The following is a 26,399-nucleotide window of genomic DNA, read 5'->3' as shown; positions in this document are numbered from 1 at the left end:
ATATGAGGAATACAGAAGTAACATTAAAAGAAAACACTATTATGTCTGCTTCCACTTCTGCCTCCCTTTCGAGGGGAAGAAAAGTAGCTGCTCATTTCAGCACCTCTGCAATTAAAGTCAATATAACTAGCTATATGTTACAGTTTATTTCAAGCATGCTTTATGTTCAGCAAACCTTAGAAAACTGATGCTTTTTGCTTCCAACTTTTTGCACCACAGAACAAGTGGTTGAATTTGTTTGCTACAGTACAGATAATGTTACACAGATGTTGCTGAAGCACAGCACTGGCCCTTGGACTGTACTTGGTCCAAGTAGAGGAGCACTGGAGGCTTCCAGGGCCTTTGAAGCCTTGCACTTGGCCTTTCACAGAAATGTACCATAACACAGTGGTACTGATGGTGGTTTTAACAGGGAGGGTTGGTGTAATGTTGTGCTCCACATGAGACAGCAAAAGCATCACCTCTCACCACTCCAGCTCTTGAAGCTGCCAAAGCTTCTTTAGACTCTTTGTTTATTGTTAATGCTATTACAGGTTACTGCACTTCCATGGAAGCCTAAGTTATGAAGTTGGCAAAACCATCCTGAGTATCTTCTCTCTAAAAAGAGACAATATGAAAGCAATATAAGTACTTGACTATCAATTACTAGTAATGCAGACTTTGAGTTTGCATTTGATCTGTTCAGAGAGGTTTAAAACATTTTTTTTTTCCAGCGCATCAAGGAATTCATATTGCATAGCATTTTCCATAACTAAAAGGTCAGTGAAGCTATTTTCAAGTCTGCTTTACAGGAGAAGTAACTTTATTCTTGTGTTATTACTCTTGGTGTTTTTCAGCATCCTAGAAGAGCACCTGAATGAAGCACTTAGGGTTAAAGTTTTAAAGTAAGTTCTTAAAGGAATATTTTAGTTGGTTTGTTTCCTTAACACAAAATTTGTTTATAATTCTTACTCAAATTCAGAAAAGCTGAATTAATATTCAATTAGGTTAATACAAAGAACTACCCTGGTTTGTACAATATTGCTGAGTACTGGTCAAACAAGGAGAATTTACACACTTTTCCCCCTTTTGTTTTGGATTTGATTATTAATATTGGTGGTACTTTTCAGCTTTATTGGGGACACAGGGGAATTGAGGAGGTATCTTTTCCTTATTTTTTTTTCCCAGGAGTGCCAACTCTAATAGTCAGGCCAAAATATGAAACACTCTGATTAAGGGCAAACAGGTCCTAGAAGCTGTTCTGGAAGCACTGAGAGTGAATGGCTTCCCAATTATGTGTCTTATCAGCGAAGATGATTCTGATATTTCAGCAGCTGGAAGATACCTTGGCTCTTCTCTGCCTCAGCAGCTATTTTGACTGCTTACTTTAATGAGATTTGGAGGATCTTAACTTTCTCAGAGATTGTTATTCCTACATCAAATCAATCAGTGAATTCACTGGGAGATGGGGCAGGAGGAGTGGTCAGGCACAACCAGACATATGCAGCTCATGATAAAAGTGTCATTTCTCCAAGATATGAGAGAGAAAATCATCTCTCATGTTACATTCTAGAAGAGCTTGCATTTCTGCACGTTTTGCATGGGTAGCATACAGCTCCTTGTGCTGGGCAGGCAGTGAGATGCCTGCCCAGGTAAAAGGTGGTTTTTAAGCCTGCCTTGTCAGCAGCTTCATGGGGAGAGAGGGGCAGCTGCCCTGAGCCAGCCCCTCCTTTGCCCGGGACTGGACCTTTTCAGGTGCAGCACATGCTGGCCCCACTCCAGCAAAGCACTTAAGCACATGCTTAACTTTCAACACATCAATTACTCATGGAGGAGGCAAGCCCAGAGAAGCTGCTGGTGCAGAGATAGCGGTGAAAAGGAAATGGGGAAGTTGTGACCTTATTGCCTCTCTTTCCCAATGGACCTGTCTGCAGACATCATTCAGGGCCTGGGGTAAAATGATCACGGAGGCTAATAGGTCAATGACCTGCTACTCTGTCCTTAGCCCAGCCCCAACCTTTGCAAAAGAGAGGGGAAGGGAGTGGGGAAGATCTTTACAGTTTGTCAGATGTTATCACGCTTGATAAGACAAAGCTTTGCTTTCAGGAATTTCTTCTTCCCTAGCTTGCTGTGAGGAAAAGATGGCAATTCAGAGATTTGTAGTGGCAAAGAGGAAATTTGCAGTCTTTTGTTCTTGCTTTGCCACTCACATCTGTGACAGGTTTCCTTTCTGCCTTAAGCTATTCCAATTTCTAGCTCTGCATGTGTCAAAATAAGTTTCCAAAGCAAATCACAAATGTATGGAGTAATTAGAGCTGTCATTTTATTGTCAGGGAAGGCATTCCCCTTCCCTAAGAACAGTACACCTCCCTGCCAACAGCATGCAGTAGTGATGATGAAGAATTTAACATTTGTCTCTTTGGTTAATTAATAGTTGTTTTTTTTTTTTTTCCTTTTCTCTTGAGGGATGGGATAAGGAAAAAGAGGAGAATTGCCTGATGATGCTGCTATATGGACACTTCTGTGTTTAAAAAACTCTTTGGAAATGTTGTTGAGAGATAGACAGCCATGCATAACTACTAAAACACACAAAAGTGACCCTAGAGTCACCTTTTCAGACATGTGGAGACTTAACTGAATTTAAATAAAATTTAAAAATAAATATTTAAAAATTACATTCATAAAAATTGAAATGCAACAAATTGAAGGACAAAATCCGTTCCTTCAGATCTCCAGCAACATGAAGAAGAATTTCTAAATGTTTGGAGGAGTATCTTTAGACAGACATGCAGCCCAGATTCTCACTCTTCCAGAGAATCCCTCAGGGACGCATCTGAGGCTCCCTTCACAAGACACAGTAATGACAAGCTCGCCATAAACCTACTCTCAGATGTTTCTGTAGTTTTTTTTAATGTAAGTATTTTGTAATAATGGCAACATATATGGAGACAATTATTTGAAAAATTACTCGTGGGAGTTTAAATGTGCACAAAAAGAATTTATTTTCCAATTAAACTTACCTGCTTTTGTTTTATACTCCTGTACCATACATGACTCCCCAGTGTTTGTAACACAGTTTTCTCTGGGGCACCCACGGCACTCCATGGGAAATTTCAATTAAAATGGAGTTAGAGGTATGTTTTAGATGCAGAAATTGTGGATAGGTATCTAAAATGCATACTGCAGCATGGAAGAAGAATGGGCTTACTAATCAATGTGCAGGACACTTGCATTCAGATTTGCTCTCTTGCTGCTGTCCAATCTACTTGTGGCAAGCCACTTACTTCCAGTGACCAGTTCCCAGCTCCACAGAGGGAATCACTATGACTCCTTTCTTCTTTCTTGCATGTTTTGCAGCATGGCATTTTATTAGTGTGCTGGGAATACTGTGGAGCATGAAGCATGGTGAAAGCAACAAGCATGGGAAGGCTCTCTGAGGTGCTGTTCAGCTGTGGGATTTAATGGTAAAGTAAATCTAAGGATTCCTGCCCATTTCATCTCCTGGTCCCTGTCTGTGTACTGCAATTCACTGCCCTGTCAGTTGTTCAACTCTGAACTTTTCTGGAAGATGCTGAAAGCAGATCAGGGAACTTACCTAGTTAAGAGTAAGTCTCCTCTCACCAACATAATTTCTCATTCAGGTCAATGCATAGATAAGGAGAGTGTGGTCTCATCAACAGATCTTAGCACAAGTAAGAACTCACAAGGGTTGTGAGAAAGCACAGGGGTGGAAACAAATACTTTGGGTGATCTTAAATTAGTGCAGTCATCATTTCATTTCACTGTAGCCTGAGCAAAACTTTTTAGACTGGAGAAGCATTAAATGTTGTTATATGAGTCTGTGCTACAACTCCATTGTGAAATTTTGCCCTTCTGCAGGATTTCTGATCAAGTACCAGATCAGCTCTTTGCAAACATTAAGTACTGTGTCCCTACAACACACCTGGCAGGCAGATACAATATCCTCTTATCAGATGGGCAAAAGGAGCTGCACAGCGATCACGACTGGCTCAGCCATGCAGCACGAGCCAACAGGAGAGGCAGCAACAGGCAGAAAGTCCCAAATGCTGCACTGATGTTTTAACTACCAGGCTTCTGCTGGAAACCAGTGGCCACTTGCAGTAACTGCCAACACAGAGATGCTTCAAGCAGCAATAGGAATGGGATAAGGAGCAACAATTACATGACTTGCAGATGGCTTTCATTAAACAGAGTTTATATTGGATTAAAGACACAATTTTGAGTCTACAGCAAAACTGCTTGAAATAGTTTAATCTAATCTTGAAGAGACTTTTTGACCAAATCAAACATTTTACTGCAAATTTTGCAACTCCACTGAAAGTTCCTGGGGGATTCTGTGTTTGAAAAAAAAATAAAAAAGCCCAACCCTCTCCCCCCCCTCCAAAAAAAAAAAGGGGAATCTCAATACAATCATGTTCGTAAGTCTTATCACTGAAAATGAGATATATTTTAGAGAAAGTGCATGTCTATACTTCTAAGAATAATTCTTATTTTTGCCTGGTCTTATTTGCAGAAGATTTGTCATTGATTAACATGAGTGAGTGACTGAGCTACAAATTAGGTCAAAAGCAAAATGCTTTTCTGTGTTACAGCAGTAACAAGAAAATACTCATTCCAATGACAAAACTAGTGGTAATCAGCTTTTCTTGAAAGAAAGATTGTTCCATGTTGTATTTGGTGTCTATCTTCAAACTTTAAAAATATTATTGTTTTCATAGCAAAATTATTGTCATGTGGAATTGTTTTTGTTCAGGGGTTTTTGGAGCCTGAAAGTCAAAAGACAATTATATTATGCCAGAAGTTACCATTTTCACATACATTCATACAAAACTTCATGAAGGCACATATTACTTGATTCACAATGCACAATCCAAATAAGATTATATACATGCTTGCAACTCCATTTCCTGCTATATTCCTGGACATTAATGAAAATTTTCTGAAGCTTTTCTTTTTGGGGTCAAACCCACATAGGTCTCACATAGTCTATCTCATGGATAGACACTGAAGCTATAAGTGACCAAGGCAATTATAAGTTTGTCTTTGAAAAGAAGTAAAGGAATTGCCTTACTAGGTTTTTGAGCCTATATGTGATTGTTTAAATGCCCAAATCAACTGAAATTTTAGCTGCACTTTCCTTCTAAATTTCAACTGTTCAAAATTAGCTGGGGACCTCAGGGACCTCAGGCTCCACTAGAGAGATCCAAAATCCACTTAGGCTGACACCTTGAAGGACAGAGAAATCCCTTCTGATTACGGTCCATAAAAAGAAAAACTGTTTATAAGCATGGAAAATAATATTAATATTTGCATAAATGATGATAACAAGTGGTGAGCGAGGTCAATGGAAGGGATGGATCTTGCAATTCTAAAGCAAAGAAGAAAAAGCAAATCCCCTCAAAAGAATCAGAAGTCCCATCAGACCAAAACCAAATGTTTTCAAAATCTGCAAAAACCTTCTGGTATAAAATAATTTCAAGTTTCAATGACACTGTGGTTGGCAATAAACTATAAATCACTGTACACAGAGGTTTGTAACTGGCAAGTGGCAAATACATGAAGGCTGTTTCTCCATGCTTTTGGCTTATTCAAATACAATTTTTTTGTAAGGAAACAAGATTTATATAACATTGTATTTCTCAGCCCTTTTAATCTCTCTGATCCCTGCTGGATAACTCCAGTTGAAGTTAACACAGCACTAGAGGCTTGGAGTGATTGTGGTCTGAAATACCCTTTGAATGTCACTACCCAGGTACTGGAGAGAGGCTCAGAGGCACAGAAGAGCTGAGATAGGAGAACAACTGCATCACCTGCTGCCAGGAACACTGAAGAGGTGAGATCTGTGGTGCACGTGCTGGCAGCAGGGAAAGCTGTAGCTGCAGCTCACAGTTTACCAGATGTGAGGTGTTGCAGCAGAATCGAGGCCAGAGGCGGAGTCTGCTACTCACTGAACAGGTTTGGTCTCTTATTTGGGGAAGGAACCTCTGCTCATTCTTCACTCTACTTCTACATTGTTACTTTTATGGTTTTTGGGGGGGTTTTTTGGTTTGGTTTTTTTTTTTTTCCCCCCCACTTTCCTCTCCTTTGGCTTCATCTTAAAGAACAGAAGTTCAGCAAATGTCGCTATGTGCACAAGGATGTGGGTAATCAGATGGTTTCGTAACAGCTGCTATATTGCTTTCTCCTTCACCTTAAGGGAATTCCTTTTTCCACAGTGTTCCCACCAACAAAACATATTCCCTGTGTCTGCAACAGTCACTGCTCCAATAGCATCATGTAAGACCCTGGCGAGGCAGAACCCTCCCCAAGATTCCTCCTGGGGACAAGAAGGTTTTTGGCAAAATGTTCTTCAAAATCTAGCTCTCTCTTAACCTGCTGTGATAACATTTCAGCCATAGGCAGGAAAAGACCTGTCTTCCAGCATTGGATCTATACCTGACAGTGGCAGGAATGGAGAAAGGTGTATACATAAAAGGTAGGAATAACTTGCATTATACAAGCATCTGAGGACTCTTCCATAAGGACCCTTGGAACTCAAATTTACCCTATAATTCTTAGTGAATCAATTTTCAGACGCAATCTGTACATCTATGTCACCAACACTCCAATATAAAGGTACTTTTGTTGCCACCTGATGTATGGTGCAGAAGCAGGTGCAGACAGGATCACATTCAGCACTGGGAAGACATCTAAGTATTTAATAGCTTCTCAGCAAGCTTTGAAAACTTTTACAGATTCTGGTTCAGCCTGCAGCCAGTGATATTCCTCCTAACTTCTGACTCCAGCGGGTCAGCAGTCAGGACTCCCCTACAATCTCACTGCTACATAATATGGGTGTGACACTGTATGGTGGAGTGTGGCTTTGAGGAGCTGCCACTCATGGCAGGCATGACAAATCTGAGGAGCCTGAACCTTGATTCAACCCACAGTGACCATAACAGGCTGTTCAGACAGCATGTTCATTGCATTGGAGTGGGAATTATTACTGTGCACACTGACGCAGAATTAAACACAGGCAGAGACAAACAAGAGAGAAAGGATACTCCCCAGGAGCATTCAAAATGAAGGTCTGTATTGGGGGACGAAAAGAAATTAGCCAGCTGAGATTGATGTTGGAGAACAAATGTGGTTCGTATTTTATTAATAAAAGAGGTCTCGCCACAAAGGAAATTCCCATCTTGGCCTGGTGATGTAGCACTAAGTGGTAATGGATACATGAAATGCCAAAACCCATAGATCTCTAGTTACACCAGAGTAGACACTCTTTGGGGCTCGTAATTACAGGGAGCTGGCAGACATTCAGATTTCATCTTTGAGAGAGAAAAGGACTTTCTGCTCTCCTGCCAACTGGGATGACTTAGCTCAGTGCCAAACTGGACATACCTTCCAGAGTATTTGCAATGTAGCATTCAGCTCTACCTCAGATTCTTTCACTTTCCAGGTTTCTGAAAATGAGCAAATAAAATATTTGTAATGGCACCTGTAGTAGTGAGGCATCGCAGAGAGAAAAGCCAAGTCCTGCCTCCCAACCAGAAGAAAGCACAGTTGAGAAAAAGCAATAGCTCAGAGCTGTGTGGGACTGAAACAGAAAAAAAAAAAAAAAAAGAAAAAAAGCTGGGACATAAATGATGTGTCAAAGACAGCAGATATTCTTGGACCCAAGTTTGTTCTCTGGACCCATCCTAATGGTGTGGATTAGGCACTGATCTACTGAAACATGAGGCAAGCATGGTTCCTCAGTCTGAAGACAAACTGACCATGCTGCCAGGGGTTATCTATATAGTCAAGACCTGTTGTAACAAGACCTGGAAAGCTCAGACCTGTCCTCTGTTACTTTCTTCAGATTATCCCTGGACATTTTCTGTCCATTTGTTGTACTGAGATTAATTCTAACAAGTTTGCCCTAGAAGATTTATGCTGACTGCCAAGGTGGCAGTTGATGAGCTATCTGATATTAACTTAGATCTCTTCACATGACATATGCAAAACCTGTGGGCAAATGAGCTGGCCCAAGTCTTCTTAGCCAAATTCTGTTCTCAGTTACACCAGAGGAATGCAACTGAAGTCAATATGATTTACAGGAATAACTGACATTACATGGCTTGGGTATTTTTTGAGATGACTTGTAGATTCTAGCTGTAGCTAATATGACTGGCCACAGAAAAAAAAACTCAAAGAAAAGTAACACTGTTGTTTGTTTTTCTTCCCTAACTCTAATGTCAGCCCCAGTCTAACAAAGCACCCAGTAATATTTGCTTAGGCACTGAATTTGTTAGCCTAACTTATTTTCACTGTTTATCCCACATTTCTGTAAAAATGTGTTAAAAAAGAAATAATCTGTTAATGCCAAAAGTTCTCAAATACTCTATTTCACAGGCATAGTGTACACTAGCAGGAGCCTTCAAGTACAACTGTGCTGGAATTTTTATATCAATAAACCCCAGAGGGGTGGTGCAACTCCTGACACTGCACAGGTTCCAAGGATGAAATAACACATCCTGGCAACCCAACTGGATTTTGCCAGCAGAGCTGCAAAGCTTTTTTGTTTTTTCTTTTTTTTCTGAGACAGAATACCAGCAAAAACTTCTCCTGAGAAACCCTGCAGGGACTACACATTAGCTGTCTGCTGGGGATGCTCATCTGGCGCACAGGAGACAAAGGTGCACATCCCTGCTCTGCTCAAATCAGCTGTATCAAATCTTAACCCCTCTCCTAGCAAAAAGTTTCCCCCGTCCTGGCCCTGCTGAATGCCAAAAGATCCTTCTGTCCTTCTGAGCTCATCTGTCAGAACTGTTCCAGAACAGTTTGACCAGCCAGTGGTGAGGATGGGATGTGGGAGAGCTGGGTGTCATTCAGGCAATACAAGAGCTCAAAGAAGGGTGTCCTCTATCTCCAGACATTTTGAGCAGCAGCTTCTGGCTGAGGGGCAAAGTTCTGTCTGCTTGTCAGCAGAAACACTTGCTGGGGGCCCAAAGAATCTTTCCTGACAAGGATATTATTGCAGTTGATGTGCCTCCACTGTAAAATGCATAATTTTTTAAAAGTTGGTGTGTACTCGCACAAACACACGTACATTTTGTTTCCCTGAAGAACTTGTGATCGACTCTCATGAGCTCAGGAAAGGCCAAATGACCTAAGGGTTATAAGGTGCCAGTTACAGATACTGTTTCACATTCTTTCTTAGAAAAATAGTTACGAAACTACTGGATTTTCTTTTCCCCCCCGCTTTTTTTTTCTGTATCTCTTCCAATGCAAAATGTTTTGTTCTCCCAGTGGAAACCAATCATTTACTAAATACTTAGTGTAATTCCTATCACTGTCTCTCAAGTGGGCCCGTGTTTACATTTCATAAGCAAGAATCTTTTTTCTTATGCCATAGTCACTACATAGAAATAAATACAGGCCACAGAACCTGCACAAATCTTTGCTGACACACAAAATTTAAACACCTTATGGATTAACGTTTATGAAGCCTGTCAGAGGTTTAAAACCACAATGAGAAAGAAAGATTTTCTTCAGGTCTGAGAAATGAACTTTTGGTCTAATGTCAGCCCTACACTGAAAAAGCCTTGATAGTTTGTTTGTCTAAGCTGACAGCTCCTTATTCAATTGTTCACGATGTCTCTCCACTTAATTCTTGCTATAAATTTGTCTCTTTGCCACACTCTTTACACTGTACCTCAGTGTGCCCCAGAGACATGGTGAGCCAGCAGCTCACCACTAACTCAGCTTAAGCAGAAATGCTAGCAACAAAGACCAGCCTGCCAAAACCCATAAAACTTGCTGCTTTTTGCCTCAGTTTAAAACAAAAAAATAATATTGTCTTTTCTCTAAAGTGGTAAAGCAACACTAATGCCCAAATGAGTTCTTGACATTAGAGGATTTTTAACGGTTTTGAAGAAACCTTGGCACTTATAACACATTCTCCAAAATGTATGGTTGTTAATTAGTTTAACAGCATAAGTAAAAACAAACAAACTAGTGGCAGAAGGTGCAACCACTGGTTTTTTGGTAGGGAATGGGAAGTACATGAAATCCCAGCTTCTGAAATACTGAATAAATTGTAAAGGAAAGAACTGGTTAAAAGCTGAGAGGTAGTCATGTCCATTGCCATGTTAAACTGCTGTTTTACTGTTACCACAGTGTCTATGAGAATGTACCTGTACTTGCCAGCTGGGTAAAAACATTTAATGAAAATCTAAAACATGAAGAAAAATGGGCATTTCCCCCCAAATGGGGGGGTGGTTTTGTTTTCTTCTTTTTCTTTAAGATTTAAAGAAGCGTTTTGCATTATTTATCAATTTTTTACTTTTTCTGAAGAAAACTTGATAAGAAAATATACCTCTCAGTAGATTAAAAGTCATTGCCACCTATTGCAAAGCAAAATTTTGCTAGGTCACATGTAGCAATTTTTGCACAGACCACTGCATGCTGAAAATCCCACTTTCCCACCAGAAGTGTTTGCCTCTCTGCATTTGTCCTCAGGATCATTCAAAAACTGGCTGCAGGAATCTACTGCAGATCTGCAAGGCCTGCTGGGTAGATATTCCTGCTCTCACCCAGTTTCAGGGTTTTATCCCTGCTCTTGCTTATATTCCCAGTATTTCACCCCTGCAGATGAGGCTGTTGTTTGTAGTCATGAATTATGTTTTCTCATCTAGCACAGAAGATTTGTTCTGACTTTCCTTGGACAGTCATGCAGGGCAGAAAGGAGCAAATACACTTTTCTTTGCTGTGTGCCATTATAAGGAGGGGACAGGACTGAAGGGCAGAAGGCTGAGGAATGACTAGCTTATGCCTGTTTGTTTTCTACCTCCTAATGTCTTAAAAGGTGTTAATCTCTGAGCAAGGTGCCCTGAAGAGGAAAGCCCTGTTTATGCAGAAGGCAGGAACAATGTGGGAAGGGACAAGGATGGCTGCCCTGCATGCTCAGGCAGCTTTGCTTCCATCCTGTCCTAGACTGATCTCTGCCAGTGGTGATGGGTGCCTCTGGCACTGGGCCCGTTTCACCTTGCCATTTGGGCCAGGATGGCTGGGAGTGGTGAAGGCTCTGCAAACACCTCGTGCCCACAGACAGCTGGCTTGGCAGTGCAGGGCTCTCCTTACACAGGGCTGAAGAAGAGGAGTGACAGCGTAAAGGATTTTGCGTTACAACAGGTTTACAAATCTGAAATAGCAAGCTGGTAAGCAATACAAATGTCAGTTCTAGGGATTGGAAATAAAAAATAGATACGAAACCTAGCTTCTTATTCCACATGTAGGATGCATGAAATTTCCACTGGTAAAATACCACACTTTTCCTGTGAATGCATTTTCATTTAACCTCTTAGGACTGGAAGAATGGAATCTTTTCCTATTCTCTAAGAAGCAGTGCATATGGATGCTGAAGTGGTACATCTCTGAGATCTGGTCAGGATTTTCCTGAGATTTCGTATATTTTCACATTTAAACTGTTTGTTCCTTCTTTTATTTGAAAATAAAAGGTATTTCCTCCAAAAGATGATGAGCCGTACAGTAAACAGGTAATGATAGCAAAACAAGTCCAGCCAGGAAAGGGAATACTAATACTAATACTAATACTAATACTAATACTAATACTAATACTAATACTAAATAAACACACACTACTTCTGTGCCCAATAATTTTGATGTCTTAGATCCTCTGGTGTTATTTTGTGTTCTTATTTTCTGCTGCATCCTATGTGTTACCCACGTCAGCTACTCCCCTGGCTCTCAGAAAAGCATTTCACAGCCACTATTTCACTTCATGCAATAGCTCTTTTCCTGTATGATTTTAATGGTTGGTGCAAATCTAGATGCAAGAATTAGAGATGCATTTATCCTCCCCAGAGAGAACTCCTCCTGCTGACATTCTCCACAGAGTAGTTTATGTCCAAGGCTCCAAGAATCATGCAGAATCCCATGGTTGTTTCCAGACAGTCAAGCAGGAAACCAGGTTTGTCAGCAACACTTCCAAAGGCTGTCTTTCTTCTCTCTTTTTCTTTCTCACCTCTGTTGGTGTTCATATCCTTCTTGCCAACACTGGTGCTCCTTTAACTCAGCCACCAGGTGGTTTTTCAGGATTTGGTTCTCATGCCAGCCATGCCATCCCAGGCTCCACACCTGAGTGAAGGAGGAGCACCTGTGGCTCCTTACTAAACCTTTGAATTAATGCAAAGTGAGTCAATCAACAGCAATGCCTCTCTGTGCACTGCAATAAGCAGTCTTCTGAGAGGTCCAAAGAGCGTGCTGGCATTGGGTGATGGGGAGAGCATGGAAGAACTCTGTCTCTAGCAGGTGGGAATGCTACTAGCACTGCTTTCACATCAAGATGAAAGTGGGATTTTTTTGCCATTGTTGTTGCCCTGAAGAGGTTTAAGTCCTCTTCCTCATACTGACTAATCACTAAAATGTGACAAATCTCCACACAGTAAGCTCTAATAATGAAAAATGCAACGTGCTGAAACTAAAAAGTCTAACTGAAGGATGATGCTTTTCAATGCTGTCTGTTTTCCCAAGGACAGCCAGCCACACACACTGGTCTGTGCCTCCACAGTTTTGACTTGACCTCTATATTCTGTCCCCTCCCTAAAATGTCATTTTAATATATTTTGGCAAATCATCTTTATTTTAAAATGATAATGTTAACAGTTTCTGGACTCTAAACTTGCCTTTTTGCAGAATTTTGGCCTTTTGGCTATTGTCAAAATTGTGTAAATCCACTCACATTCAACTAAGTTATAAACCGTCAAAAACCTGCAGTTTGTTTTTATTAGATGTATTTCTCATCAATTCTCAGAATGTATTTTTTTCTGCAATGTCAAATCCAAACTGTGTGCTGTGTCATTCCACATGTCCTGACAGACAAGCCAAGAGCAAAGGGGCTGCTGGGCATGAGTTGCCTTTGCCCAGTTGCATGCCAGCAGCGCACACAGCACTGAACCTAAGGTGAAGGAGCTGTGGGGTTTGCAATATAGCAAGAGCAGGTGAAAGAGAAGGGAGAGCAGGCATGGGCTTGTGATGAAGGGGACACACACCTAAATTGGGGTGGACTGGAGAACATGGAAGATGACTAGAAGGATGGGGGAAACAGGACTTTGTACACGTGATGAGTAATTTTGTGGTATGAACTAGGCTAGTCATGGTCACAAGAAAAAAAATATTATTTTGTCTCTGACAGACACATCAACATTGCCAAGTGTCACCCAGCTGAGAGGAAAGGGCTATGAAGCCCAGGCTGGAAAATTGTACTGCAGTGCCTAATGCAGCAACTGGCAACTTGCTATTGCTATGAGGTGCTGCTAGCTTGAGAGCAGTAGAGGTTTGGTGCAGTGAAGGGCCTCAAACATGCTCCAACCTGGGTGATAGAATATGGTATCTTTGCAGTTTTTTCCCTATTTAAAAAGTGCAGGAGATAATTGTTTAAAGAGGTAAGTACAGAAAAACAGGCCATTTGCACACAGATGTGTGCAAACACTTCGTTAAAAATTGCATCATATAACACAAAACCTTTTGAAAAGGGTGCTTTTAAAATTTTTGTGGCTCTGGGTGCTCATTGAGACCTGGCAGTGCTGCAACTACCTTGCTGGCTGTATCCATTGAACATTGTAGGATCTGGAAAAGTCAGCAGTAGGTGTCTCAAGTAAGGCACCCAAATCTCTCTGTAATTAGTACCCACTTCGCCTTGGTTCACCATGCATGTAGCTACTGCTTTAGAGGGCATGCTCTGCCCTGAGCCCCTCACTGAGCCACGTGTGACAATGCCTGCAAGGATGTCAGATTTCATGCTTGAAGAAATTGTCATTTGTGTATTGGGAGTGTGCCACTTTTCAGTCTTCCTAAAGCCCTTTTGTGTCTCGTCCCACAAACACACACACACGGAGAATAAAGCAAGCCCCGACAGCTTCAGCGTCTCTTGCAGTACCACTTATCTGTGGGGATCTCTGCAAGCTGGCAGTGAGCTGTTGGGTCCCCGGGAGGAGCGGGGAACTCCAGTGACAAAACTGTAGTGAAAGGGTTTCTTTCAGGCAGCAGGGACGAGGAGATCCTTCACAGTAAGGAAATACAAACAGACCTCTATTTGGCTCCTAAAAGATGAGAAAGAAAAGCGCAGCTCTGGGGTGCAAGGTTTCACCTGGCATTAACTGCGCCCCGCAGCCTCCGCATCTCAGCGCCCTGTCCCGCCCGGGGCCAGCAGTGCCCGCTCCCCGCCCTGCTGGAGCGCCGGGCAGCCCCCAGCGCTGCCCGTCCGCCCCACGGGAGCTGCCACCTTGGCTTCGGTCCCGGCTCACAGACCTGGATGCCGCGGTCCTGGCTCCCGCCCGTGCGGTGCCCGCGGGAGGCGCGGCGGGGCCAGGGCAGGGGCGCTCCCGTGGGAGGTCGGGGCTCACCGGGGCGGGGGTCGGGACCACCTCCCCCGCCCGCCAGGAGCTGCCGGTGTCCGTACGTGTTGCTTCAGCATGTGGCGGGGGCGTGGGGGAGGAATAAACCCTGCGGGAGAAGCGAGCGGCGACCCGCCGGGAGCACCGGGGAGGGTTCATCGGCGAGGATCTGTGGGTCTGGGAGGAGAAAGCGGAGGCCGGGCTGGGGAGGGGGAAGGATAAGAGGAAAAGGGGCAGAGCGGCTCGCAGAGGTCGCACACCGCCAGCCTCCGCGGCAGCGCCTTCCCGCGTGCTCCCGGAGCTGGTGGTGGGTCCTCCCTTCCCGTCCCACTCGTTTCCTCCCGCTTTCCCTGCCACAGAGGGCTCGGGGCTGGGAGGGAGAGAAAGGGACCCCCAGGGCTAGACAGCAGCTCGCCCGAGGCGGAGGCAGGCGCGGCGCCCCGGGGGAGGCGGCGGCGTCCGGCAGATTCTCCCGGCAGTGGGAGGGCTCCGGGAGAGGAGCGGCTGGGGGAGCATCTCCCAGCCAGGGCTGACTCCCGAGGATCGAGGGAGGGACACAGAGAGAGGGAGAAAGTGCCGCCTCTCAGCTTTACAGGCGTCCCCAAATTTTAAGGACTGGGGTGGGGAAAAAGAAAAGTGAGGACCTGATCTGGGACCTCCCAGCCGCAGCGGTTGAAAAGGAGCCAAAGCAGGCGTCGGGGGGGGAGCGACATCCCAAGGAGAGTCCCCGTCCTGCGCCGCCCGCAGCCGCTGCGTGCCCGCCGCCGCCGCCTCAGGATGTGGGTGCCGCTGCTGCTGCTGCTGCCGGAGCTGCTCCCCGCCGTGCCGGCACAGAAGCTCTCCGCCCTCACGGTAAGGCCACCCCGCCGCCGGGCGCCCTCGGGGCCGGTCCCGGGAGCACCTGAGCGGGCGATGCGGCTCCGGGGCGGCGAGAGGCGCCCGCGGCTCCCGGGCCGAGCGCTGCGCCCTGCCCCGGCCAGGCGGGAGCGAACCCCGGCCAGGCTGGAGCGAACCCCGGCCAGGCGGGAGCCCCGGACAGGCAGGAGCCCCGGCGAGGCTGGAACGAGCCCCGGCCAGGCTGGAGCCCCGGCCAGGCGGGAGCCCCGGCCGGCGGGAGCTCCGCCGCGGCTCGCCCCGGGAGCAGCCGGCACCGCCGCCCCGCCGAGCGCCTCTGGGCAGAGCGCGGCCCGCGGCTGCGAAGCGCAGGTTTACTGCGGGTCCCCGCAGAGCTTCGGTCCGGCGTTAATGTCCGTGTTAATGCTTTTATTTGCCCGAAGAGGAATAATGCTGCGGTGAGGTCCGCTTTTGGACCGACTCGGGCTGACCGATTTTACCTCATTTTAATTATAAAGCAACATGAAACAAGCCTTTCTGGCTGTTGCAGGCTCCATGGTGCTATACATGGAACTCCGCGTAGAGATGGGTGAGCCAGTTCATTAGGCTTACTAAATAAGCCATAACCACTATTCTAGCCAAGACCTGAGGTTTGCAGCTAATAGCTCAGTTCAGTCTTCTTGTAGAGCTTGCAGTGTTTGCAAAGCTATAATTAATGCAATCTGTAGAAATAAAAACATTTTCCTTAAATGTGTTTTTAAACAAGTGCCTGAGTAAACATAACGGGCAGCAAATACCTCTTTCAAGCTGTTTTTAAGTGTTTTGGTGAAGGCTACGCGCTTAGAGTTTATTATGGTAAAAGTTACAGGCAGCTGCAAAGTGAAATAGACCGTATTTTGTTTAAGTCTTTCAGAAAATTTCTGTAAAATCCCAAGAGTTGAGTTTTTGGTTTTGTTTGTTTTTTTTTTTTTATTATTATTCTTTCACCCTTTATTGAATAAGGTGCTATAGGGACAGCTCAAGGTGAAATGGCTGTGGGAGATGGCTGAGCTGTTCATACCTGAAATTCTTCAGGAAAAGTTTTGCCTTGTTGACTAAATTTGGAGTTTTTGTTTTTTGGTTTTTTTCCTCTTAAATGATTTGTAGATTAGAAGCTGCTAATTGAAAACCCTAAAGGACTGAGTTTGCTCCATGAATTTTATTTTCTATGGTATTTTATAGTGTGGGACTGACAAGGTAAAGTGATTCTCATTTTACTTTTTAAGACCCTCATTTGAAGCCCCTTTACAGTGTCAGGTGGTATATACTATTCTAATAAACAGATTAACATTACAATTTACTTTCAATTTCACTTTAACAAATGTATAAACATAATTTGCAAGATAGTACATGTAATGTTCTTTTTTTCTGTACACAAAGAGAGTTCTAAATATTAGTGTGGAAGTAAACTGGAAATGCTACCAAAACTTAGTTTGTCCAAATGTAAAGTAAGAGTGATTGTGACAGTTACAATACCTTCAGATGATACATAACCCAAATGATGTTAAAGCTGTTTAAAATATGGATATAAATCACTGCAGAATATACTTTCCATTCAGTAAGGGATTGTCTGCATCACAGAAGGGAAGAAAAATCTTGCCAAGGGCACTTTGGCAAACTCTTAAAAAATTAAATGCCGTAGACTCATGCAAATGTATTTGACTTCGCTGTTATCTGAGTGATGTTAAAAATCTCTCTGTTCCTTCCTTCACCAATTCAAAGTGTGCATTACTCATTTCTGTACCTTAGAGTAGTCTGTATCTTTATGAACCGTGAGCAGAAAAGTCAATTCTGGTGAAATGCCCACCCCTGCCTCTGCTACCAAAAAGGTAATGGTTTTGAAGACATCAAGCTTTCATACTGAAATGAACTTGAACGTTTTGGTAGATGTAGCTAGCCTTGTTAGTAAAGGACTGCAGGTAGTGAGCTCATGTTAGTTTTTCCGCTGCCTGTGCTCTTCTTACGGAAAGGGCTCACCCATACAAATACTAGACTACGTTGGAAATCCTTCCCTAAAACAAGTAAGGGACAGGCAGACACCCATAGGAGCGAAATAACACAGGCACGCTCTGATGCTTATATACTTTCTACATCTTCCCACAAGGCTGAACTTTGAGTGAGGCAGGTTTATTTCTACTATTTCTGTACTTACCTCTTTAAACAACAGTAAAAACCCAGTGCTATTACGGCAACAAATACCACACCGCTTAATCATTTTTAACTCCTGCAGTCATTTTGCTTGTAGCTCACAGAATATATAACCCCTTTCCACATGTATCTTTCTCAAATATCCAAGGATAGTATCTGCATAATTACAAGGAACAACAAACCAAAGCTGTGTAGAAAAACCAAGAAAATCTATGGCTTTTTTTTCACCTGCTGTGCCACTGTGTGGCGACTGAGAAAAGCCATTCTTTTCTGCACATCACATGCAGATTTTATTTTTATTTGTGGCTTGAAGAATAACAGATAAAGGCTGAAATTTTCATAAACAACCAGAGGTCATGGGAGCAGGGCGTGTTTCACTGCTGATCTGAGTTTTATCAAAACAATGGGATGATCATGGAGAGGGAATGCGCATCCCTGATCACAATACTGTCAGAGGTATACTCATCTTGCCAGGTAGTGACAATATTAGGGGAACAGTCTGCTGCAGTCGTAAATCTGACATTAGATGAACCTTGGCAGAGACAAGACAATAAAATTATAGTTCCCTCTAGCAAAAGCCACTCTACCATTTTCTGAAAGGTAACACATGGATCGGAGGTTTTTTCCTTGCCTGAGCTTTAAGCAATAAACTGGGTGATGGCATGGCAGGGAGGGAGGATATCAACATCTGTCTTTAAGATTTTCATCCATATAAACAGATCTCTGGCCTGTTTTAACTTTATGTCCTCACTAGCTCGAGGAACGGCTCAAGTACTATGTTCAGAAAAGACTTTCAGTAGTTTACAGACCTGTTTCCCCATTTAATTAGGAATAATATTTTTGCATTTCATTTGGGCAGCAATACCCACAAGAGCCACCCATGTCTGTAGTCCAGGTGAATGTGTGATTTTCATATGTTGGAAGCTTTGCAATAGTCCAATAGCAATAAATCACAGAGTTTTCACACAAATAATATCTCCTAGAGATTTCTGATTGTTTAACAGTCTTATGTGACTGCAGGTTTGCATGGAGTGATGCCCATAGGCTTCCTACTACACAGCAGCTATTAGGATGATTTCTGGTAGGCAGAATAGTCAGCAGGTAGGTGAAATGCTCCAGTTTGTTTAGAGTCCCTTGGACCTCCTGGTTATATCTGAAGTGAATGTGAGTGTTGTAATCTGTCCCTCTCTGCCCAAACTGTGGACTCAGATAGAACTTACTTGACTGCCTGACTCTGTGCTAGGATAGAGAAGGGTTGATGAGAGATGGGCTGATGCATACCTGAATCTTTATTGGGAAGCCATGATGTACACCAGGGTCTAAGAGTTTCAGAGTTTCTATGTCCTCACTGGGTTAGAGATAGTCCAAAGTCCACTGGTACAATCTCTAAAGATAGAGATTGTACCAGTCTTGGCTTTTGTCACCAGGATTACTCTTTGCTAAGGTTTCTCCTGGACTCTGGTCTCCTGAGTAGGACCATATTGCAATAATAGATAAAATGAGGTGAAATGCAATATTGCAATTATTAATTGCTAACTGAGCCTCAGGGATGCATGCAGGAGGATAATGTTCTTTATTGTTGTATTTACTGTTATTTCAAATGAACAAATATTGGCAACAGAACAATGGCTTTCATTATGGAAAGGTAGGCTGAGAGCTGTCTCATAAGAACCCATGAGATCTGGAAGGACTGTAGCCAGTTTGGCTGCTCTTGTTCTTTTCTCCCCTTGTGTCAAATACTAATGTAAAACGTTCTTACATTCCACAGAATATCTTAAATAGCCTTGTCCTTTTACCTTGTTAATAGAAAACCAGGTGGCACTCTGCAATTTTTGTAACACACTGTTGGAATGATTTTGCAATGCTGCATTTTTGTTCTGCTCTGTGAGATGTACCTGTTCTTTCTGGATGTATGAAACTGAGGAGACCTGAGCCTTGCTGACTTCTTCTTTTAGGGAAATTGGGCATATCTTGAGGATATAGGTACTTTTGTTTTGAAACACAGTGCTTTGAAGAAAGCTCGTTTTGTTCCTCAAATAAGTAAGTTTATGATCGCTGCACTTACTAACACACTTTGTCATTGTTTATACTGCATTTTTGAAACCATCAGCTTCGCTTTTATCTCAGTTGCAGTGTTGTGTGTGTGGATGTACTTCTACAAACAATAGGATACAAGTGTTTCTTATTTTAAAATCTTGATGACTTGCAACATACCACAAACTATTTATACTTTCAAAGCCTTGCTGCATCGTGTGGTTTTCTCAATACCATTGATATATCTTACAAAGGAAGAAAGTTTGCTTGAAATTACTTCTTGAAATGAACACCTCTGCCTGGTAATAGTTCCTTTCATCAGCAGCTGAATATTTTGGGGAACAATTGTTTTCTTTTTCTCCCTTGGCACATGCTTTGTGAGTATTCAATAGCATTTAGTGTGCTGGATAGCTTCCACGACACTGACCAATATAAGATGGACCGCTAAGGTAGTTCAGTAAAGGGAAGCTAAACACAATCAAAGCTTTCCAAGTTAAGGACCCATTTGGATGGCGCCTGCAAACCAAAACATTTGGAAAAGTTACTCTAATTGTGACTGAAAAACCAAGACCATAAATAAAATTGTAAGTGGCTCCAGATCCTAACAACATTGTTACTGCAAATGGGCATTGGTACAACCAAGGGTACATCAGCTCTGAAAATAAAACACTTTCAACAATGCTTTCTTGCAATAAACTCTCAAGACACTTCTTATTAAAGAAACAACACCAAAAACGGTGGGAGTTGATATTGAAAGTGTCAGCAAACTTTTCGTCAGGGGTCAGAAGTAATTTTTGTGCACACAGCCAACATAAACTTCACCTTATAATGTGTAAGACATTAATGAAGATGGTCGGTTGACTGCATGCCCGTAAGATTTTTAAAACTAGAGTTGAAGACTAGAAATGAATGTGAGTGGGGAGGGAAGAGCAGGACCAAGCAAACAAAAGGAAGTAGATCATGCAAATTGTGTCCACTTTTGGTGCTGTCATTGGCCCCCTGTTGCCTCCTGAATACCTCGAGGAACAGCTGTATTTCTTGACAGCGGGCAAACTTCAAGGTTTAGTTCATTCTGAAAAGCCTCCAAAGGTTTAGCTGCTATCCAAAACCTATCTGAACCCTGTTGGTCTGGAAACCAGACTACAGATCTTTTCAAGATCTGGCTTGCTCGGGACTTTGCTCATATTTCCATTTCTTCAGCCAGACCAGCCTCACCACAGGCGCAGCCATTTTCATGGTATTTTGGTGCTTCATTTCCTGTCAGGCCTGAGACCAGGAAGTGCAGAGGCGCCTGAAAATTAAAAACTGAGTAAGAAAGAGTTGGAATCAAAGACCTATTTTTGAGCAGCAATGAAGGTCTGAGTTTGGTTCAGGAGTGACATTTTTTATCTGAAAAAATTCAAACATTCTTGGGCAATTTGTGGAGTGAAAGGAGGTTACATCTTGCAAAGGTCTCATGGATTTCCAAAAATTTTGTGTTTTCTTTAGAATCAAAACCTAAATGCATCCTAAATTTCTGTTTGATTCAGTATCGTGCTCTGAGGTAGATTTTTGAAGAGTTGACATTGTAGATTCATGATGAAGGCCATTTCACAATTAAAATTTGTTGCTCTTTCTTTCAAATTAATATAGTCAAAGTAGTTTTTGACTTTGTGAATACTGCATCCTCTGACCCTCTACTGCCTTCTACAGCAAAATTCTGATGGTGCCAGTCATTTGGTCTCAATGGCCCTGTGTATTTTCACAGGATATGCTTCTCTTGACATTTCTTTATCCACTTCTGGTTATTATTTGCTAATCACTGCCTTAATATTATCTATATAATAGATACTAACAGTGGTAGTGCAACAGTGCAACACTGGAAGCAAACCTGGAAAGAGAAAATACTTCAGAAAAAATTTCCAATATGCTAATCTCACATGTAATAATTTATGCCAAAAGAAAAGGAGTGCTCGTGAGATGTAACACGATATTGCCCATAAGCAAATAAACTAAGCAGAGAGGAGAAGGTATAGCATAAATACCTGCATTTTTTTCCTGCAGTTTTTCAGTCTTGGCCTAACTTCCCATGTACATAGGGAATTGGTCTGAATTACAGCCACTGCTGTAGTGCAGTGGTGTGCATGGGATACAAGGACACAAACTTTGGTTATGGGGAAGTGAAAGCTACCTAGAAGAATATGGACTAGTTTTTAGATTGGTGTGATAACACTTAGTATCAGAGGGTTGCTTAATATGACTTTACCAAATTATCAGTGGTCCTCAAGCAGCAAAGCTAATGTAGTGTCACATCTTACCACTCATGAAGTAGGACTCATGAAGTCAACTCCCAAATGGAAGTTTCAGCTGATCCTTGCAGAAGAAATTGTTTTGATGAGTTAGTAACTGCCCTTCAGTGAATTTTTTCCCCTCTCAAATTTGTTACCTTTTAAAAATGATCACTAAGTGTTTCATCAGCTGTTGTAAATCCAGGCTAATAGAGAATGCAACCTAGAATTCTGGTTGGGACAGAAAGAGAAAACATTTCCTGAAGAGAATCCTTTCCAGCTCTCTCCCTGGCTTGCACAGTGGCTTGCTAGAAAACTGGCTCGAGAATGTTTACATCATACCTATCCAAAACCTAGCTTTTTTCCCTTCATTTACTTTAGGCTGCTTGTTGTGTCATCTTTTGAGTCATTGAGTAAAGATAATTTTTTTCTTTTGTATTGCCTTAAATTTGTTTTGAGGATGTAGTAATATACTTTCTTGCCTTTTAGGTGTTCACTTTTTGAACTGTGTACAAATTAGCTGTCATACATGTGCTATAAATCTTTGAGTCTTTCCTAGAGCACCTAAGGAGTACTTACATGCAAAAAAAGAAAAATGTCTTTACTTTGGAATGCTCGTTAAGTCATGGCTTCATGCTGTGTTTTGCAGATTTTTTGAATAAAATTGCTGCCATGAAGTGCTCACAGTCTTTTTACTTGGCCTACCTTTATCATGCAATTACTTATATTCTGACCTTTTTTCAGAATTAAAACAAGGTATTATCAGCGAGTCAATGGTGTAAAAGCTCAGGAGAGATTTGTACATTTTTTGAAATGCAAGTAGCAAGAGATAAAGAATAATTTTATTGGTATTCAGGATGGACTCACTATGATTCATGTAGCAAGCTGCAGTACAGAGAAAACCTGCAGATTGCACGTGACCCCTGGATGTCAGGGTGGGAAGGCAATGCCTCAGTTCCATTATTTTTTCTTGCTCTTATCTGGACTAAAGTGGAGGAATGATTGAGTTTAGTCTGAGTAAAATCTGCCATTTAGTCTCATTACTACTTTGGAGGATGGAGAGAGGAGTGAGTGACATTTTAGTAGACATGCAAATGATTTTAACCATATTTTAACTGCAACATGTCTACTTGTACAGAAATGCTGTTAAATCAGACCATGTGTCTGGAAGTGTTGCAGAATACAAAATGTGTGAGCTGGGGACCTAAATCATGTCATCTAGAGAATTGCTTCCCAAATTTTTTTTTTTTTTTTCTAGATGCTGCTCTTCTCAGTGTCATCTTCCTGCAAATGGTAGAATCTAGGGTGTGGGGCTGCTGTTCTGAGAATACAGTGTAGAACTATGGCATTGACAGCATGTTAGAAAGAAGAGGATACTAAAATGTGAGAATGTCTTCTCAGTGAGGCTGATACATGCATGCCATGCTGCTTTCAGTGTACTTGTCTTTATCCTGATTTTCTATGTCACCCAAGCACACTGTGCTTCTCTTTGGCACTGTGAACCTAATGGTCTTGAAATTAAAAGGAGGTTCTCTATTAGAAACAGGAGGACATGTTGAACACAGCTTACCAACGCTCTCTGATTCAGTTGTCTTAGTTGTCCTTGTCTGTACAGGTGAAGAATTATTTATTGCATTTAATCACAGTGTTTTAATCAGTTCTCATTCACTGTAGCCTCCACATGGATGCCACTTAGTGCAGACAAAGGGGTGTTAGTGAAACTGACCCTGGCTCTGTAAAGTTATATCTGTTAATGGTATGGTCACTGTGCATCACCTTTTTTTACCTTTAGTGCTGTATAATGCTGCTCAAGTCAAGGGAGCAGTTGTCACATGGGCTGATGGTTCTTCTAGAGTGAAAAATCACAGTAGCAAATGTCACTTTTTAAAGTAAAAGTTTCTATCAAAGAAATGAAATCAAGTGAGTAAAACCTGATCCTGAAATAAGTATGCTGCTATGTCCTTGAGGGTAGCACATATTGTAAAGATACCTTTGTCCCCACAAGAGGGTGCAGAAATGAAAAAGATTGTCAGCATAGAAACTAAATCAGGCTTTGAGTTAGCCACGGGTTTATTTGTTCAGTGAGTGATCTCTGGTGTGTTGGATGGCTTATTTTTGGAAGAGGGCCATCCGAGGTTTAAGTGACGCAGAATAAAAAGCAGAGACGGGAGGGTCCATACAGGTATTTCTCCATTTCTCCCCCTGTCCATTCCGTTGCAAATACAGAGCAGAGGCAGCGCTTGTGCTGCATCCTCAGGGGCAGGGAGGTCACCTCTCCTCTCCCATGGCACTGCAGGCATCCACCACGGGAGGGAGAGCAAGAACAGCAAGGGCTGCCCTGTCCCTCTCCGCTGGCAAGGGCTGGAAGAAAGGAGGGCAAGCCCTGGATTCCCTCCCCAGTAGTCCAGGGGGGAGGAGGGGAGCAGCTGGGGATCTTGATTTTTCAGTACTTGCCACTCAGTTGCACATCAGATGGGAACTCAGGTGGGAAAGATCTCAAGTGGAAAAATGTCTTGACACAAACTATCAAAAGGTAGAAAAGAGTTCTGCAAAAAGAAAGTGTCTTTAATAACGTAGTGTGGCTTGACATTAATTAACATGAATTAGCATTCGTGAGAGCTCAGAGCAGGCTGATGAGAACAAGAGGGGATATATGGCCTAACATATGAGATGCTCTTGGCCATGAGACATGAGGAAGGGTTCAGTCTGCAGAAAGCGTATTAATTTCATTGCATGCCGTTTCTTTTTGCAGCATTTATTACATAAATTCTGGTGAGCAAGACCAAACAAAGTGGATAACTTATTTTTTACACTGTATTTAACGGGATTGTATTTCAGACCATCTCCTCCTGGGACAGCAGTTTCCAAGCATGCCAAATTTTTGATAGATTTCAGCCTAAGTGGATTTAGTTGCAAATCTGAACTTTAAACAGGAGGTTTTATCTTTCCATCATGTTTTCTCCTTGAAAGGTTCCATAAATTACATTTCTGAAAGAAAGGGAAAGTTTTTTTTGAAAGAAGTGTTTATTTGGTAAATTGCTCTTCTGTGTAAGCTTCCCTTTTTCAGGTGCTGAATGACTCCCAGAGCAAAAGTTCTGTCATTGCTTGACAATGGACTTCCATTAATTTGCAGTAAAATTACAAGGCAATATTCATGCATGGATAATTGATTTCACTCTGAAGGGAAAATGGCAAAAAGCTCAAGTGTTCACTTGTCTGTAACTAGTGCAGCAATTTTCTCCACTGCAAAATAAGTATCAAGTACTTCTCTTATGAAGTGTCAGTGTTTATGTTCATTAGCTGCAGAACCAGGAGAGGTGTACAGCAATGAGAGAGTCAGGGTATTTCCTGCTATATGACAAAGCCAGATCTGACACCAAGACTAAATGGCTGATAGAGATTAATTTTTTCATCTCTGTGGCTGGTGACAGACCCACTAAAGCTCAGTAGACACAGCCCTGCTGGTTTGGTAGAGGGACTGGTGAGATAACCACAGGTTCACAATTCATGTAGTATTGAGGTGGAAGCAAAGAAGAGAAAATGCTGCTGCTAGGAGTGAGCCCAAAGGACCTGGAAACTACCTGGAAACTGCCATCTTTTGGGACTCATAGTTGTGACTGGGCTCTCTCTGGCTGCTGTAGATTTTTCTCCAGTATTCTCCTTCCTCATCCAGTTGATCTTTCCTTAGTTCATCTTCAGTGTTTACGTGCCTTTTCTGTGTATAGACTGTAAGCTATTTGTGTTTTTACAATGTTTTTGGGCAAAAGAGGCTCATGCCTGGTTGGCTTTCTTTGTCTGCCACAGTTTTCAAGTTCAGTAATAAATCTTGAATGACACCTTCTTGCAGATGAGACTGAACACAAATAACGGAGGATATACAAATAGTAGAGTTCCTCAGGCAGTTCTGGGCAGAGTCTGGTACTTTACACCCTCTGCAAATTATCCAAGCTGGTTATTTTGTATAGACTTTCTTATTACTACATGTGTGTATACACACACGTACACACACACACACACATACATAAATATGTATGTTTGATCGTACTCTGCCTTTTGTAAAGAATTGGAGCAAGCAATTTGACATTACAGGAAGTGATCAGCAAAATTGTCTATTCTCTGGTCTTGTCATGCTGTTGGCCAAAGTGTTCTGCACAGTACAGAGAGCCAAGTGTCACCTGCTTGGTATTTCCTGACTTGTGAGAACTTAGTGTTTCAACCTTATAATTGCCCTAAAGCTGGGGTTCTCAGCCTGTGGTATGTGTTTCCTTTCATGGTGCAAAACTCTTTCTCCCCTAAAGAAAAAGAGCCCTGAGTCAATGCTGCCTGGTCTTCCTACAAAGAATAATGTGAATGTTTGGATGCCTCTTCCGATTTTTGTGTGCAGGTCAGATGGAGCTTGAAGCTTCTCTGCCCACTGCCCTTCCCTACCTTTCAAAGGAGAAGTGGAGATGGGTTTGGATGAAAGATGCTTCTGTCCTGTGAGTGCAGACCAAAGAGCTGACAGCTGTTCTTGCTGCTGTGTTACAGCCTCTAAGTGTACTCTCTCTTTCCATAACAGCAGCACCAAGAACCCTCTGGGAAACCTGGTCCAAAGGCTCTCTTGACAAACTCAGAGAGATATCAGGCATTATCAAGAACTGCTTCTTGTAGGCCTTCTGAGGCTTCTGCATGTTGTATCCATCAGCTGCAATAAATT

General features: G+C 42.5%; 1 protein-coding gene across 5 annotated transcripts in view; it reads left to right on the top strand.

Annotated features, from left to right (window-relative positions):
* Positions 1 to 14,646: 14,646 nt before the first annotated feature.
* SMOC2 (SPARC related modular calcium binding 2) overlaps positions 14,647 to 26,399 on the top strand; it is a 137,990-nt gene continuing 126,237 nt past the window's right edge. For all 5 annotated transcript variants that reach the window (XM_064708600.1, XM_064708599.1, XM_064708598.1 and 2 more), the window contains exon 1: positions 14,647 to 15,233. In XM_064708600.1, the coding sequence (XP_064564670.1) occupies positions 15,159 to 15,233 (75 nt within the window). In that variant the 5' untranslated portion in view covers positions 14,647 to 15,158. The remainder of the gene's footprint in view (positions 15,234 to 26,399) is intronic.

Source organism: Zonotrichia leucophrys, chromosome 3 (genome assembly GCF_028769735.1).
Source record: "Zonotrichia leucophrys gambelii isolate GWCS_2022_RI chromosome 3, RI_Zleu_2.0, whole genome shotgun sequence".
NCBI lineage: Eukaryota > Metazoa > Chordata > Aves > Passeriformes > Passerellidae > Zonotrichia > Zonotrichia leucophrys.
The sequence above is the reverse complement of the archived record's forward strand: the minus strand, read 5'-3'. Positions and strand labels throughout refer to the sequence as shown.